At 53.8% G+C, this 18,555-nt stretch overlaps 1 protein-coding gene across 1 annotated transcript in view; it reads right to left on the bottom strand.

The window, feature by feature from the left end:
• Positions 1-18,555, bottom strand: part of neo1a (neogenin 1a) — a 145,800-nt gene that overhangs the window by 105,740 nt on the left and 21,505 nt on the right. Inside the window, exons 3-4 of the mRNA XM_065011183.1 lie at positions 17,042-17,196; positions 16,570-16,690 (exon numbers count right to left, since the gene is read on the bottom strand). Coding sequence (XP_064867255.1) covers positions 16,570-16,690; positions 17,042-17,196 — 276 coding nt within the window. The remainder of the gene's footprint in view (positions 1-16,569; positions 16,691-17,041; positions 17,197-18,555) is intronic.

Below are 18,555 nucleotides of genomic sequence, written 5' to 3' on the forward strand. Positions count from 1 at the left end.
ACAGTCTCTGCTTCTGTCTGTGGGTTGGGTTCATGTAATGTCGCTGAACAGAGCCACATGGCTACACTAATGGCGTATTACAGAATGAGCGCTTTTAACTCCGGGAGGGAAGGAGGGAGGAGAGAAATAGGGAAGAGAATGGTCACGCTCTTCAGCAGAAGAGGATGAGATATGGCACATGAAATGGAGAGAGCTGGTATAAGATGCTTCAAAAATACTGATAGAGCTAAAAGATTTAAAGGAAATGTCTTCATTCCTTTTTGGCAAAATATCATGGTCAGTTAAGCAGCTAAAGGAACACATCCAAGCTTTCATAGAACTTCAACAAGAACACGTGTGATGGCAGACAGACTGCGATCTTGACTGATTCGTGATGCTTCCTCTGAGGAGATGTTCTGAAACAGCGTTTGTGGGGGGTTCTGATCAAGCGAGAACGATCGTGGTGTGGTCGTATCCAATTGGTTGCTGATGGAAGCAAAGCGAAGACCATTTCAGTCATTCATTTGTTCAAGAGGCCATGTTCTCTTGCTAGTCTCCAGCCGATAACATCAGAGGAAATAGAATTGTGACAGCTCGTGACATTTGGAGAGGCTCTTGATGTGTCGACAAAAGATACAAACTCAGGTAAGAGACAGACAAATGTCTTCAAGACAAAAACGAGGGAGGGAACGAGAAAGATGGCGAGGCAGATGAAACATGTTGTTTGTTCTTTATCTCCCGGTCCCTTGCTTCCTCTCGTTCGTCGGTTGGCCGAGCGTTGGACTTGTTCAAGAGGAGGACGATGTTCCCCCACCCTCCTCTTCGGGGCCACCTCTGACTTTTTTCCTTTAAGAAAAAAGCTTTTCTGTTTCTGACACCTTTTTACGTGGTGAGAGGAGTCATGAGGGACGGGAGAGGCATCTGATTTCTTATAAAGTCTATAAGGGTTACAGAACGCCCACTGCCCAAGGCACAAAACACAGATCAGTAACATGATACACATGGGGTTTCCCTCCTGAGAAGGTGGCATTAAAGCTGCTTTTCATTGAGGCTCGCGCCACAGAGAAAGCAAAGTGGTCCACTGTAGAGCTACTGTTAGACATGAGTTCATGGGTTCTGGGTGATGTGGAGCTGTCCGCATGAGTTCTCGGTATCTCCATATTCATTTCTTACACTCCCTGCACCATTTCAACAGGTGTTTGCAGCATATTGGAAATCTGGGATCTAAAACCTGGCATATTTTTTATTTTATGATGCACAGATAAGGTATTTTGTGGAACAGCTCATAGTAAGGGAACCCAAGGACAAGTGAAGGGCTTGTTGTACTGTGGTATGGTGGTTCAACAGGAAGTAGAAAACCTACAGCTACCAACAGCGTTGCCAGATCACACTCAACTCATTGGAAGACACTTTATTTTTTCTTCGTCGTCAACAAAGAGCCAACTAACTGCATAACAGCCTAAAAATAGAGCAAAGTGGAACTAAGGCATCAGAGACGTGTGGAAGATGAAACATTTGGGATGGGTGGGGGGGGGGGGTGGCCTCCTTTCTGCCTGAGGACCCTCTGGCTGGTGAGATAAAGGGATGGAGCTGTAGGACAACACAACTGCAGTGGACGGGTGGACAGGGGGGGATATGGTGGAGAGGGTGGTTGGGGTCACAGCATGAGAGCAGGATTAGAGTTTAGGGATACCCCCTGGTGTTCCAGGCATCAGGGGATATGATGGAGTGAGTGTACAGAGACTCATCTGGTGAGGGTGGAGAGGTAGGCTCCCTAGAGGAGGTCTAACCTCCCTCCCTGCTAGTGCTAAAGCAGGCCCATGGAGCAGTCAGTCTTACTCCTTTTGCCCCCCCGTCCCACTCATCTCCTCCCCCTAATACATCTCCGCCCTTGCCACTTTAAAGTCCTTCCCTCTATCCGTGGTCCCAGAGCGCCTGCATGCTCGTCTCCCATCACAAGAGTGTACACGTTTAATATACACAGTAAATTCCCCTTGGACTGTCATCTGCTTTGAAATACAGCTGATAATTGAATCAGGTTGGTTACATCAATAATTAAATGTCTGGTGTGTACATGCATACATACAGCATCCCCTTCCTCATCAGACAAACATCATCCCTTGATCCACTTCAACTGTAGGGTCATGATTGGAAATCAAGTCCCCCCTCGCCCAAAACATGTGAGGCGCCTGCTGTGGCATGAGCCCTGATATGTAAATGAATAAGAGCATGGACATCTTTTTCTATGTTGATTGCCTCCCCTCCTCCCCCCATCTTGTAGTCTTTCTTTGGGGAAATGATGCATCCAGTGGTAAACATGCTCAGTGGAGAAGAAACGGGAGGGGGGTTCCTCCTGTAGAGTTAAAGAAGCAGGAAATGTGTTTTACCCTACATCATTATCATCATCCCCAACAGACCGCAGGTTCTTATTACCTGGTGTGTGAATTGAATTCTCAACACTTAACTGTGTACAGTACGGTAAGTGGTTTGATATCTCAGGGGTGCTTGTGCCAGGTTTCTCCCAACAGGAGAGGAAAGGTTCTAATAAATGAATTGTTAGTGTAACTCAGAGAGGAACCCCCCTTGGATTCACAGAGTGTAATCAGGGTCGCTGGGTTGGTCTACGTGGGGTGGATATCACGCACAGGGACATCAAGGCGGGTAGCCTATTATATACCACCCTGGAATGTTGCATGATGGTCAATATGCGTAGAGGGAGAGTGGCACGACAGGGGGTGGTTGACGTGAAACGGAAACACTAGCCTGGCAACGCCGCCCATCTCTGAGCCAGGAGCCCAGGGGCCCCGCTGGGGGTCAGGTGACCTGTCGGGGTATAGAGGAAGAGCGTTGTTTTGGCGCAACGTGGCGCTTCCACCCATTTAGGCTGTTTGGCCGAGTAGAGCCCTGAAAGTAGACTCCGGGGATGGGTGGTATCCAACAACAGCAACCAGCATCCTGGATAGAGTGTGAGTGATAAAGTGATAGGGAAGGTGTGTCTGGAGCGTGAGGCTGAGGCAGGTGACACACCAAGCCCAGGTCAGGGCTAAAAACGGCCACGATAACAAGGTTGAAAGTGTGACCTTGGAAAAAAAGCAATGAAAAGATACAGGAAACTGGAAAGAAACATAACCTTACAGTTTCCATTGTAAAATGAAAGTGGGTTGAATTATCATACAGAAAAACACACGGATGGTAATATTCTGTCCTCGTGTAAAAGCAAATGAATCTCAGAGATGGAATGAACAATCAGGGAAAATATACAAAGAACAATAAGCTTCAGGAACCAACCACTGCCGGTCCTAACCATTGTAGAGTAAACAAAGCCCAAGGGAGCAAATTGGCAGTTAAACCCACGCTCACAGTCCTTGAACAGAGTGTTGTAAATACAAATACACACACACACACACTGGAAACCACAGTCTTCTGGTCAACTGCCTAACTGCTCACAGTGGAAACCACACAGGCCCAGTAATCAGAGGTAGAAGGATGAAGTGGGTGTTCTAGTTAGGGTTGTCTGTGTTTCTTCTACCATTACTTACTGTAGGTGGCCTGAGCCTTCTGGGTAACACTACCATTACTTACTGTAGGTGGCCTGAGCCTTCTGGGTAACACTACCATTACTTACTGTAGGTGGCCTGAGCCTTCTGGGTAACACTACCATTACTTACTGTAGGTGGCCTGAGCCTTCTGGGTAACACTACCATTACTTCCTGTAGGTGGGGGTAACACTACCATTACTTACTGTAGGTGGCCTGGGTAACACTATGGCCTGAGCCTTCTGTGGGCCTTCTGGGTAACACTACCATTACTTACTGTAGGTGGCCTGAGCCTTCTGGGTAACACTACCATTACTTCCTGTAGGTGGGCCGAGCCTTCTGGGTAACACTACCATTACTTACTGTAGGTGGGCCGAGCCTTCTGGGTAACACTACCATTACTTACTGTAGGTGGCCTGAGCCTTCTGGGTAACACTACCATTACTTACTGTAGGTGGCCTGAGCCTTCTGGGTAACACTACCATTACTTACTGTAGGTGGCCTGAGCCTTCTGGGTAACACTACCATTACTTCCTGTAGGTGGCCTGAGCCTTCTGGGTAGCCTTCTGGGTAACACTACCATTACTTCCTGTAGGTGGGCCTGAGCCTTCTGGGTAACACTACCATTACTTCCTGTAGGTGGCCTGAGTAGGTGGCCTGAGCCTTCTGGGTAACACTACCATTACTTACTGTAGGTGGCCTGAGCCTGGGTGGCCTGAGCCTTCTGGGTAACACTACCATTACTTCCTGTAGGTGGCCTGAGCCTGTAGGTGGGCCGAGCCTTCTGTGTAACACTACCATTACTTACTGTAGGTGGCCTGAGCCTTCTGGGTAACACTACCATTACTTCCTGTAGGTGGGCCGAGCCTTCTGGGTAACACTACCATTACTTACTGTAGGTGGCCTGAGCCTTCTGGGTAACACTACCATTACTTCCTGTAGGTGGGCCGAGCCTTCTGGGTAACACTACCATTACTTCCTGTTGGTGGGCCGAGCCTTCTGGGTAACACTACCATTACTTCCTGTTGGTGGGCCGAGCCTTCTGGGTAACACTACCATTACTTACTGTTGGTGGGCCGAGCCTTCTGGGTAACACCACTATTTAGTGTATTTACTATTGATGGGACACTAAGAATACCTTGCATGTTACTACTGTAGGCTGTATGTTTGAACTAACCTAATTTCTATACATTTCTAACATTTTCAAAACATTTAATTTCCAATCTTGAACGTACCCCATATAAACTAATATCACACTAGCTGGTACACCATCCATCTTCCAAGGCTAATAAAAAGGCCCTTGTCAGAGTGCGTAGCAGTAAAACCAACAGTCGCTCTGATTCAATTCGCCATCTCTCTGACTCGCTCTCCCTCTCTTCTCCGAGGCCTTCCTGAGAGGGGGGTGACATGCGGGGCGCATAAACCTGTCACATTTACATGGCAGTGAGCGTCACACTGGGACCACTGCTCGCTTTATGACTTTACAGACACTGCTACAGACGCCACAGTGACACACAACACAAATAGTGTCTGGTCGCCCTGTCCCTGACCCCGGCCTGAAGATACAGCTTCTATCCCCCTGACAGACACTAGGGGTTTACATTTGTGTTCTTGTTGGGTTGTACAGAGCCCCAGAGGAGTCCCTAAATTGTATTTTTAGCACTGCTTTCTCTCATCTTCGTTGTACCTGGGAAGACTGTAGTAGTATACTGTAGTAGCATTCTGGGCTGTAGTAGTATACTGTAGTAGCATTCTGGGCTGTAGTAGTATACTGCATGAGTATTCTCTGCTGCAGTACTGGTATTCTCTGCTGCACTACTGGTATTCTCTGCTGCACTACTGGTATTCTCTGCTGCACTACTGGTATTCTCTGCTGCACTACTGGTATTCTCTGCTGCACTACTAGTATTCTCTGCTGCACTACTAGTATTCTCTGCTGCACTACTAGTATTCTCTGCTGCACTACTAGTATTCTCTGCTGCACTACTAGTATTCTCTGCTGCACTACTAGTATTCTCTGCTGCACTACTAGTATTCTCTGCTGTAGTAGTATTCTCTGCTGTAGTAGTATTCTGTAGATACTATAGTTCCTCTCTTTCCAGTCTAATCAGTATTGACTTACTGATTGCAAAAACACATCCATCAAAAACAGCACTGCTAGGTTGAATTATACTCTATAATATCCTATTGATTCTATCCAACTCTGCTATGCCCAAGTGAAAACTTCCCCAGCAGCTTGGCTGGCAAGCCTGGCAGCGGAGATCTCTCCCTCTCTGATCTATCACTATGTCAGCCTCTGCATTCCAACACCACTGATTTCAATTTATCATCCGACTGCTCCCACGCTCCGCAAAACAAAAAAAGCACTCAGCCAGTCATTAGATGGAGAAAGTCCATTTCTCAACAGGCATTTGTGTTTGGCTGTGGTGAAAGTGCTCTGTGTCCTGTCAGTTTAGTGTTGACTAGAGTGGTTTTCTGCTCTGGGTGGGGACTGACCGGGACAATGTGCTGAGGGAGGGGGAGAGGGTAAGAGTGAGGAAGAGAGATGGGGAAGAAGGGGAGGGGGTGGAGAACTGGTCATTATGGGTGGAGTGACTGATTCCTGTTAAAGCCTCGGTGTGACTGAGCTCTTCTTGGTTTTATCCACTCCACCACTACCCTGGTCCAACCCACTACCCTGGTCCAACCCACTACCCTGGAGAAAATACTACCCTGGTCCAACCCACTACCTTGGTCCAACCCACTACCCTGGTCCAACCCACTACCCTGGTCCAAAATACTACCCTGGTCCAACCCACTACCCTGGCACAATACAGACACCTGACCCGCTACCCTGGTAAAATAGACAGACACCTGACCAGCTACCCTGGTAAAATAGACAGAGAGATATCAGACGCACTATCCCGGTATAACAGACGCGCTACCCCGGTACAACAGACGCACTACCCCGGTATAACAGACGCACTACCCCGGTATAACAGACACACTACCCCGGTACAACAGGCACACTACCCCGGTACAACAGACACACTACCCTGGTACAACAGACACACTACCCTGGTACAACAGACACACTACCCCGGTACAACAGACACACTACCCCGGTACAACAGACGCACTACCCCGGTACAACAGACGCACTACCCCGGTACAACAGACGCACTACCCCGGTATAACAGACACACTACCCCGGTATAACAGGCACACTACCCCGGTACAACAGGCACACTACCCCGGTACAACAGGCACACTACCCCGGTATAACAGGCACACTACCCCGGTACAACAGACACACTACCCTGGTACAACAGACACACTACCCTGGTATAACAGACGCACTACCCCGGTATAACAGGCACACTACCCCGGTATAACAGACGCACTACCCCGGTACAACAGGCACACTACCCCGGTATAACAGACGCACTACCCCGGTACAACAGACACACTACCCCGGTACAACAACAGACACACTACCCCGGTACAACAACAGACACACTACCCTGGTATAACAGACGCACTACCCTGGTATAACAGACGCACTACCCTGGTATAACAGGCACACTACCCTGGTATATAACATACACACTACCCTGGTACAACAGGCACACTACCCCGGTACAACAGGCACACTACCCCGGTACAACAGACACTACCCTGGTACAACAGACGCACTACCCTGGTACAACAGACACACTACCCTGGTACAACAGACACACTACCCTGGTATAACAGACACACTACCCTGGTACAACAGACACACTACCCTGGTATAACAGACACACTACCCTGGTATAACAGACACACTACCCTGGTATAACAGACACACTACCCTGGTATAACAGACACACTACCCTGGTATAACAGACATCATATTTAAAAAAACAGGAGTCCTATAAGTATGAGATGAAGTAGACTCAGCCAATCAACTCCTGCTGGTATTTGATTATCCTATACAATTCCCTTCTACAGCGGGCGCCTCCGAACCAGGGGGGGTCAAACATATTCTGTATGCTGAGAGAGGAGCACTTGAATATCTGAAGGGGTGCTTACATGCTGAGGGGAGAAAAACAAGCATTCAGATGCAAAAGAGAAGAACATCTCTTGAATGAATGTGGGAGGAAAAGGCAGAGGGCAGAGGAGCAAACAACATCCTCAATGCCTCTGTTCATTCACCCATTTCCTGCATCAGCTCCCCTCCAATACTGACTGCCATCCTACGCAGACGCCATGAGAGTTAATACTGAACGCAGTGTATGTTGACTACGCTTTGTTCTTAGTTCCTTTTCAATTACAATGTCAATCTAAAACCCAGCCATATAATATACACACTTGACTGTAAATGACTAGAAAACCAGACATGTATAGACCACAAATGACTTCAGAGACCAATAAGAAGCTAAACAAGCAACACCTAACAACGAGTGGTGGCCTGGCTCAAATACTTCTAAATGGTGGCAGTAACAATACTAACTAAGCCTTTTAAAAGGCTCTGCTCCTCACCATTATAGGAGAGGACAGGAGGAAGTGAGGTCGGTTTACAGGGTGAATTAACTAGGGTCACTTGGCATTATAGAATTAGTCCCATCCAGGTCCATTTCTGCTGTTGTCCTGTTCCAACATCTGTTTGTAACTAGTCACCCTACATTGCACAGAACACATGGCAAAGGAAGGAATGTGTACTAAAATTGCTCCGGACTGCAATTTGAGAGCTATTTTTGGTCTCCTGCTCCAAAAAGTAACTGAAGGCTTTAAATCCGTAGCAGTGAGCTGGTCTGTGTTGATTTGTTGAACTCCTGAAGGAAGGACACAAAGAACACGGTTTTTCTACTCTGGTCTCATTCAGTGAAGTAGTGCTCGTTCATGGAGGCTTTTCTGTCTAGGAATAGGAAATAGGAAATAAAGGTTTGTTTGGCTTACAAAAAGATACTGTACATATGGATTTTCTTTGTATTGGAACTTTTTCTAAATTCATTCTTTACATGACTGAGCACAGACATGATTCAAACTCATGTTCTATCATAGACACTAATGCAACCGCGGCAGCAGTGAGGGAGAAGGAGCTAATCTGAAGGGGACGACACGGGAGAGAAGAGGGGAGGGGGGAGGGGGAGACACAGGGGAGGACGGGGGGGAGGAGGGGGGAGACACAGGAGGAGGAGGGGAGGGGGAGACACAGGGGAGGACGGGAGGGGGAGACACAGGAGGAGGAGGGGAGGGGGAGACACAGGAGGAGGAGGACGAGGACGGAGACACAGGAGGAGGAGGGGAGGGGGATGGACGGGAGGGGGAGACACAGGAGGAGGAGGACGGAGGAGGAGACACAGGAGGAGGAGAGGAGGGGGGGATGGACGGGAGGGGGAGACACAGGAGGAGGAGGAGGACGGGAGGGGGAGACAGGAGGAGGAGGGGAGGGGGAGACACAGGAGGAGGGAGGACGAGGACGGAGAGGACACAGGAGGAGGAGGGGAAGGGGGAGACACAGGAGGAGGAGGGGAGGGGGAGACACAGGAGGACGGGACGGAGACACAGGAGGAGGGGAGACACAGGAGGAGGACGGAAGGGGGAGACACAGGAGGAGGAGGGGAGAGACACAGGGGAGGAGGACAAGGACGGAGACACAGGAGGAGGAGGGGAGAGGGGGAGACACAGGAGGAGGAGGACGAGGACGGAGACACAGGAGGAGGAGGGGAGGGGGAGACACAGGAGGAGGAGGAGGGGAGGGGGGGGAGACACAGGAGGAGGAGGACGGGGGGGGGAGACACAGGAGGAGGAGGACGGGAGGGGGAGACACAGGAGGAGGAGGAGACGGGAGGACGGAGACACAGGAGGAGGAGGAAGGGGGAGACACAGGAGGAGGAGACACAGGAGGAGGAGGACGAGGACGGAGACACAGGAGGAGGAGGAGGGGGAGACACAGGAGGAGGACGGAAGGGGGGAGACACAGGAGGAGGAGGGGAGGGGGAGACACAGGAGGAGGACGGAAGGGGGAGACACAGGAGGAGGAGGGGAGGGGGGGAGACACAGGAGGACGAGGACGGAGACACAGGAGGAGGAGGGGAGGGGGAGACACAGGAGGAGGACGGAAGGGGGAGACACAGGAGGAGGGAAGGGGGAGACACAGGAGGAGGAGGACGGGGGAGACACAGGAGGAGGAGGACGAGGACGGAGACACAGGACGGAGGGAGGAGGAGGACGAGGACAGGACAGAGAGGGGACGACAGGAGACACAGGAGGAGGAGGACGAGGACGGAGACACAGGAGGAGGAGGAGACACAGGAGGAGGGGGGGGGGGACACAGGAGGAGGAGGAGGGAGACACAGGAGGACGAGGGGAGGGGAGACACAGGAGGAGGAGGACGGGAGGGGGGAGACACAGGAGGAGGGGGAGACACAGGAGGAGGAGGGAGACACAGGAGGAGGAGGGGAGGGGGAGACACAGGAGGAGGAGGGGAGGGGAGACACAGGAGGAGGAGGACGAGGACGGAGACACAGGAGGAGGAGGGAGACGGGGGAGGACGGAGGGGGAGACACAGGAGGAGGAGGACGGGAGGACGGGAGACACAGGAGGAGGAGGGAGGGGGAGACACAGGAGGAGGAGGACGGGAGGAGACACAGGAGGAGGAGGGCGGGACGGAGGAGGACGGAGGAGGAGACACAGGAGGAGGAGGAGGGAGGGGGAGACACAGGAGGACGAGGGGGAGACACGGAGGACGGAGGAGGAGGACAGGAGGAGAGGGGAGACACAGGAAGAGACACAGGACGGAAGGGGGAGACACAGGAGGAGGAGGGGAGACACAGGAGGAGGAGGGGAGGGGGAGACACAGGAGGAGGAGGGGAGGGGGAGACACAGGAGGAGGAGGAGGGGAGGGGAGACACAGGAGGAGGAGGACGGGAGGACGGAGACACAGGAGGAGGAGGACGAGGACGGAGACACAGGAGGAGGAGGACGGGACGGAGACACAGGAGGAGGAGGACAGAGGGGGAGACACAGGAGGAGGAGGGGAGGGGGAGACACAGGAGGAGGAGGGGGGAGGGGGAGACACAGGAGGAGGAGGAGACACAGGAGGAGGAGGAGGGGAGACACAGGAGGAGGAGGACGGAGGGAGGAGGACACAGGAGGAGGAGGACACAGGAGGACGGAGGGGGACACAGGAGGAGGAGGACGAGGGGGAGACACAGGAGGAGGAGGAGGACGGAGACACAGGAGGAGGAGGGGAGGGGAGACACAGGAGGAGGAGGACGGGACGGAGACACAGGAGGAGGAGGACGGAGACACAGGAGGAGGAGACAGACACAGGAGGAGGAGGACGAGGGGGGAGACACAGGAGGAGGAGGGGAGAGGGGGGAGAGACACAGGAGGAGGAGGGACGGGGAGGGGGAGACACAGGAGGAGGAGGGGACGGGGGAGACACAGGAGGAGGAGGAGAGACACAGGAGGAGGAGGGCGGAAGGGGGGAGACACAGGAGGAGGGGGGAGGAGACACAGGAGGAGGAGGGGAGGGGGAGACACAGGAGGAGGACGGAGGGGGAGACACAGGAGGAGGAGGGGGGGAGACACAGGAGGAGGAGGACGGGACGGAGGAGGAGGACACAGGGAGGAGGAGGACGGGAGGGGGAGACACAGGAGGAGGAGGAGGGCGAGGACAGGAGGAGGAGGGGAGGGGGAGACGGAGGACGGAGACACAGGAGGAGGAGGGGGAGGACGGAGACACAGGAGGAGGAGGGGAGAGGACAGGAGACACAGGAGGAGGAGGAGGGGAGAGACAGGGGGAGGACGGAAGGGGGAGACACAGGAGGAGGAGGGGGACACAGGGGGGGGAGACACAGGAGGAGGAGGACGAGGGGGAGACACAGGAGGAGGAGGGGACGGGACGGAGACACAGGAGGAGGAGGGGAGGGGGGAGACACAGGAGGAGGAGGGGGAGGGGGGAGACACAGGAGGAGGAGGACAAGGACGGGGGGAGACACAGGAGACACAGGGAGGAGGAGGACAGGAGGAGACACAGGGGGAGGAGGACAAGGACAGAGACACAGGGGGAGGAGGACAGGACGGAGACACAGGGGGAGGAGGACGGAGGGGGAGACACAGGAGGAGGAGGACGGAAGGGGGGAGACACAGGAGGAGGAGGACGGAAGGGGGAGACACAGGATGAGGAGGACGGAAGGGGGGAGACACAGGAGGAGGAGGGGCGGAAGGGGGAGACACAGGAGGAGGAGGGCGGAAGGGGGAGACACAGGAGGAGGAGGGCGGAAGGGGGAGAAACAGGAGGAGGAGGACGGAAGGGGAGACACAGGAGGAGGGGGGAGACACAGGAGGAGGAGGACGGGAGTGGGGAGACACAGGGAGGACGGGGAGAGACACAGGAGGAGGAGGACGAGGACGGAGACACAGGAGGAGGAGGACGAGGACGGAGACACAGGAGGAGGAGGACGGGAGGGGGGAGACACAGGGAGGAGGAGGACGAGGGGGGAGACACAGGAGGAGGAGGACGGGAGGGGGAGACACAGGGAGGAGGAGGACGGGAGGAGGAGGACGGAGACACAGGAGGAGGAGGAGGGGAGGGGGAGACACAGGAGGAGGAGGGGAGGACGGAGACACAGGAGGAGGAGGGGAGGGGGAGACACAGGAGGAGGAGGGGAGGGGGGAGACACAGGAGGAGGAGGACGAGGACGGAGACACAGGAGGAGGAGGACGAGGACGGAGACACAGGAGGAGGAGGACGAGGACGGAGACACAGGAGGAGGAGGACGGAGACACAGGAGGAGGAGGACGAGGACGGAGACACAGGAGGAGGAGGGGAGGGGGAGACACAGGAGGAGGAGGACGGGAGGGGGAGACACAGGAGGAGGAGGACGGGAGGGGGAGACACAGGAGGAGGAGGGGAGGGGGAGACACAGGAGGAGGAGGGAAGGGGGAGACACAGGAGGAGGAGGGAAGGGGGAGACACAGGAGGAGGAGGACGAGGACGGAGACACAGGAGGAAGAGGGGAGACACAGGAAGAGGACGGAAGGGGGAGACACAGGAGGAGGGGGGAGAGACAGGGGGAGGACGGAAGGGGGAGACACAGGAGAGGAGGAGGGGAGAGACACAGGGGGAGGAGGAGGGGAGGAGACACAGGAGGAGGAGGGGGAGGACGGAGACACAGGAGGAGGAGGACGGGGGAGACACAGGAGGAGGAGGGGAGGGGGAGACACAGGAGGACGAGGGGAGGGGGAGACACAGGAGGACGAGGGGAGGGGGAGACACAGGAGGAGGAGGGGAGGGGGAGACACAGGAGGACGAGGGACGGAGACACAGGAGGAGGAGGGGAGGGGGAGACACAGGAGGACGAGGGGAGGGGGAGACACAGGAGGAGAGGGGAGGGGGAAGACACAGGAGGAGGAGGGGAGGGGGAGACACAGGAGGACGAGGGGAGGGGGAGACACAGGAGGAGGAGGGGAGGGGGAGACACAGGAGGACGAGGGGAGGGGGAGACACAGGAGGAGGGGGAGGGGGAGACACAGGAGGAGGAGGGGAGGGGGAGACACAGGAGGAGGAGGGGAGGGGGAGACACAGGAGGAGGACGGAGGAGGGGGGAGACACAGGAGGAGGAGGGTAGAGACACAGGGGAGGAGGACAAGGACGGAGACACAGGAGGAGGAGGGGAGGGGGAGACACAGGAGGAGGAGGGGAGGGGGAGACACAGGAGGAGGAGGACGGAGACACAGGAGGAGGGGAGACACAGGAGGAGGACGGAAGGGGGAGACACAGGAGGAGGAGGGGAGACACAGGAGGACGAGGACGGAGACACAGGAGGAGGAGGGGAGGGGGAGACACAGGAGGAGGACGGAAGGGGGAGACACAGGAGGAGGAGGGGAGAGACACAGGAGGAGGACGGGACGGGGAGACACAGGAGGAGGAGGACGAGGACGGAGACACAGGAGGAGGAGGACGAGGACGGAGACACAGGAGGAGGAGGACGAGGACGGAGACACAGGAGGAGGAGGGGAGACACAGGAGGAGGACGGAAGGGGGAGACACAGGAGGAGGAGGGAGGGGGGGAGACACAGGAGGAGGAGGAAGGGGGAGACACAGGAGGAGGAGGACGGGGACGGAGACACAGGAGGAGGAGGACGAGGACGGAGACACAGGAGGAGGAGGGGAGGGGAGACACAGGAGGAGGACGGAAGGGGGAGACACAGGAGGAGGAGGAAGGGGAGACACAGGGGGAGGAGGACAAGGAGGAGACACAGGAGGAGGAGGGGAGGGGGAGACACAGGAGGAGGAGGACAAGGACGGAGACACAGGGGGAGGAGGACAAGGGGAGACACAGGGGGAGGAGGACGGAAGGGGGAAGACACAGGAGGAGGAGGACGGAAGGGGGAGACACAGGAGGAGGAGGACGGAAGGGGGAGACACAGGAGGAGGAGGAGGAAGGGGGGAGACACAGGAGGGGGAGGGGGAAGGGGGAGACACAGGAGGAGGAGGGCGGAAGGGGGAGACACAGGAGGAGGAGGACGGAGACACAGGAGGAGGAGGACGGAGACACAGGAGGAGGAGGACGGAGACACAGGGGGAGGAGGACGGAGACACAGGGGAGGAGGACGGAGACACAGGGGGAGGAGGACGGAGACACAGGGGGAGGAGGACGGAGACACAGGGGGAGGAGGACGGAGACACAGGGGAGGAGGACGGAGACACAGGGGAGGAGGACGGAAGGGGGAGACACAGGAGGAGGAGGACGGAAGGGGGAGACACAGGAGGAGGAGGACGGAAGGGGAGACACAGGAGGAGGAGGACGGAAGGGGGAGACACAGGAGCAGGAGGACGGAAGGGGGAGACACAGGAGGAGGAGGACGGAAGGGGGAGACACAGGAGGAGGACGGAAGGAGGAGAAACAGGCGAGGAGGACGGAGGGAGAGGATAAGGACCCCCAGCTGTGAGGGGGACAGCCGGTGAGGGTGAAAAGAGAGGGGACAGTGCGGACCGGACAGCATATTTAGCACTTGGCCCAGTGGACAGAGGTGCACAGGGGACAGAGCAGGTGGCTGATAGGAGAGAGCGGCGGGAGGGGAGAGTTAACAGATGGCACCAAGGAGGATCTGTGTACACTAACCCGGCACAGGAGAGGAGATACGTTCCAGAGAAATCTACTCTCAATTACAGAGCTAGAGGAGGAAAATCATCTCCCAGCCTCAGAGAGCGATATACACAGAACAGCACGGTCAAACTGGGCCGTTTCTATGGAAGGGAATACTTACTTTGACACCTCTGTGAGGCAGCTTTTGTAAGAAATGATAGGATTGTTTAGGATGCTGATGGACCACATGCTGACACAGGGAGGAATCAAAAGTATGGAAAATGGAAATAAGCAAAGGGCATATGATGGATATTTACATACACTCTTCAGGGAATATGAACTTTCCACATTCACTGTTTGTGTAGCTGTAAACAGAGCACTGAACTCTCTCCTTTCATGAGAAGAAGCCACCATGGTGTAATGTAGGGGGAGAAAGGGCTGCTAGCCTGGCAGCTGTAGCCAATAACCTATTGTACCTTACAAAGGCAGTAGGAATCATTAAAACAGCCCTTTCATGTCATGGGATAAGAGTGCTCTCTCTGACGTCCTGCTGAGGGCAGGCGAGTGTGTCAGACCATCTGCTTTACTGACTGATCCCAAACAAAAACAATTTTTGGTCACAAGACACCCCTTGCTGATCTCCCTTGTTGAGCAATTATTTGAGATATGCATAATGCTACTTAAAAGCTGCAGGTCATCATTATTTCTGACTTAGTGCCGTCCAACGGGAGGAAGAAAACACTGTTTGGAGGGAGCTATCTGACCGACACCCCAATTTATGCTAATCCATTAACCAACATGCTCAGGATTAATGGGACAATTCACACATGTTAAATCTGGTTACCTACAGAAATGCAGTTCTGCATGCAGTTAGTTTGATAGGTACTGTAGATATCTGTAGGTGGATGTGCTGGTTGTTGGAATCATGAGGTACGGTGCTTCTTGATTTGGCAGAGAAACAGCACTTTTAAAAGCAGGATGGAGAATAAAAAACTTCACCCAGCCCCAGATGAGTATGTTTCCCTTTCCCCCACATGGGCCTTTTCATACACCCAGTCCTATTTTTAGGACCTGAATCTATTCTGGTGTCTGGTGGTGTTGTCTTTGTTTCTATCCCTACCTCTCCCTGGAGGTTTTGGGTTGTCTTTGTCTCTGTCCCTACCTCTCCCTGGAGGTTTTGGATTGTCTTTGTTTCTGTCCCTACCTCCCTCTCCCTGGAGGTTTTGGATTGTCTTTGTTTCTGCCCCTACCTCTCCCTGGAGGTTTTGGATTGTCTTTGTTTCTGCCCCTACCTCTCCCTGGAGGTTTTGGATTGTCTTTGTTTCTGCCCCTACCTCTCCCTGGAGGTTTTGGATTGTCTTTGTTTCTGCCCCTACCTCTCCCTGGAGGTTTTGGATTGTCTTTGTTTCTGCCCCTACCTCTCCCTGGAGGTTTTGGATTGTCTTTGTTTCTGCCCCTACCTCTCCCTGGAGGTTTTGGGTTGTCTTTGTTTCTGTCCCTACCTCTCCCTGGAGGTTTTGGATTGTCTTTGTTTCTGCCCCTACCTCTCCCTCTCCCTGGAGGTTTTGGGTTGTCTTTGTTTCTGCCCCTACCTCTCCCTCTCCCTGGAGGTTTTGGGTTGTCTTTGTTTCTGTCCCTACCTCTCCCTGGAGGTTTTGGGTTGTCTTTGTTTCTGCCCCTACCTCTCCCTCTCCCTGGAGGTTTTGGGTTGTCTTTGTTTCTGCCCCTAAACCTCCCTGGAGGTTTTGGGTTGTCTTTGTTCTTGTCCCACTCTCTTTGCTCGTCATACTCTTTGGGCATGCTTCTTAGATTTGTTCAATATTCCCATTGTCTGTATTCTAGGCTCTACTTATGTCCAGTGTCCAGCCATGTGTTTGAGTAAACCTGATGTACCCCAAAACACCCATCAATACTACTACAACCAAGCTCCCCAAGAACGAACACGGGCTTCTATCTAGAACCCTGTCCATGCGGTTCCCCTCCCAACATACCGTGCTCTAGGATGATGAGCTGAGCGCTGGACTGCATGTTCCCTGCATCGTTCTCTGCCAGACACTGGTAGAAGCCCTCGTCAGACTTGACCAGACCCAGCACCTGCAGGTTGTGTTCATTCTGCGGGTCAGAGAGAGAGAGAGACAGAGATCGAGACAGAAAAAGAGATCGAGAGAGTGAGAGAGAGAGAGGTCAATTACATTTACATTTAAGTCATTTAGCAGACGCTCTTATCAGGTGGTGGAGAGAGGTGGGAAATAGGTCAATGTCTTGAGGTGGAGACTGTGTGAGATCAATATGGTGATTGACCGACCACTCGTAAATCAAAGACAACATCAGTTGAGCATCTAGCTGAAGTTATGCTTGTTAAAGCGATTGGTTAAGAGGTATCAGACTGTAGAAAGTCACTAGAAGTTCCCCTCAGTAAAGATCAGAAGCTGAACTACAGGTTTTACAATACAACAAACTTACAATGATTTTGAAGTAGTCGCTGGGAATGACAGCGTCTCCGTTTTTGACCCATTTGACGGTGGGGGCGGGGGAACCTGTGACCTCACACTGAAACATGATGTCCATGGACTCGTGGGCGTAGATGTTGGCCGGCCTCTTCAGGAACTCCGGAGGAACTGCAACATACAGCAGGGGAGAGGTGTGTCAGAGTGTCTGTGGGGGTGTGTGTGTGTCAGAGTGTCTGTGTGGGGGGGTGTACATGTGTGTGGGGGGTGCATGCGTGTGTGGGGGGATGCGTGCGTGTGTGTGTGGTGGGGGGCGTGCGTGTGTGTGGGGTTTTGGGTGGGGGGTGGGTTTCGTGTGGGGGGAGGTTTTGAATGTGTGTGTGGGGTGCCCCTACCTCTCCGTGAATGTGTGTGGGGTCTTTGTTTCTGCGTGCGTGTCCCTGGAGGTTTGGGGGGTGCGTTGTCTTTGTGGGTGTGTGTGTGGGGGAGGTTTTGGGGGGTCTTTGTTTCTGTCCCTGTGTGTGGGGGGTTCGTGGTTGTGTTTCTGTGGGTGTGCCTGTGTGGGGTCTCCTCTTTCAGTTTGCTGCAGCTAGTGACTGGAACGAGCTGCAACAAACACTCAAACTGGACAGTTTTATCTCAATCTCTCATTCACAGACTCCATCATGGACACCCTTACTGATAGGCTGCTTTGCGTGATGTGTTGTTGTCTCAACCTTCTTGCCCTTTGTGCTGTTGTCTGTGCCCAATGTTTGTACCATGTTTTGTGCTGCTGCCATGTTGTGTTGCTACCATGTTGTTGTCGTGTGTTGCTACCGTGCTATGTTGTTGTCTTAGGTCTCTACGATATGTTGTCTCTTGCCATGATGTGTTTTGTACAAATTTTTTATTTATTTTTAATCCCAGCCCCGTCCCCAAAGGCCCTCATTGTAAATACGAATTTGTTCTTAACTGACTTGCCCAGTTAAATAAAGGTTCATTCAAGTAAATAAATAAAATAGTGTGTGTGGGTGTGTAGAACGGTCTACTGAGAAATAATTTAATGTGAGATTACCTATCATGTTCTCCTCATGTAATGTGAAGGGTAACGCTCCATAACAGGCTGTTAAACAACACTGTAGCGTGTTCCCAGCTGCAGGCTGTGATAGAACAGTTAGTGAGAACTGGAAAATCAAATGGAATCACACAACATCACGCTTCACTGAAAACATGGACGGTAGAGACGGAGGAAGAGACAACGCAGGGACTCATAGCTAAATCCCATCGCCTATAGTACCCAGTCTCTTTCCATTTCAGCTCCCCAGTCCCTTTCCATTTCAGTCCCTTTCCATTTCAGCTCCGCCCAGTCCCTTTCCATTTCAGCTCCGCCCAGTCCCTTTCCATTTCAGCTCCGCCCAGTCCCTTTCCATTTCAGCTCCGCCCAGTCCCTTTCCATTTCAGCTCCGCCCAGTCCTGTCCATTTCAGCCCGCCCTGGAGTCCCTTTCCATTTCAGCTCCGCCCAGTCCCTTTCCATTTCAGCTCCGCCCAGT

Source organism: Oncorhynchus nerka, linkage group LG27 (genome assembly GCF_034236695.1).
Source record: "Oncorhynchus nerka isolate Pitt River linkage group LG27, Oner_Uvic_2.0, whole genome shotgun sequence".
Classification (NCBI taxonomy): Eukaryota; Metazoa; Chordata; class Actinopteri; order Salmoniformes; family Salmonidae; genus Oncorhynchus; species Oncorhynchus nerka.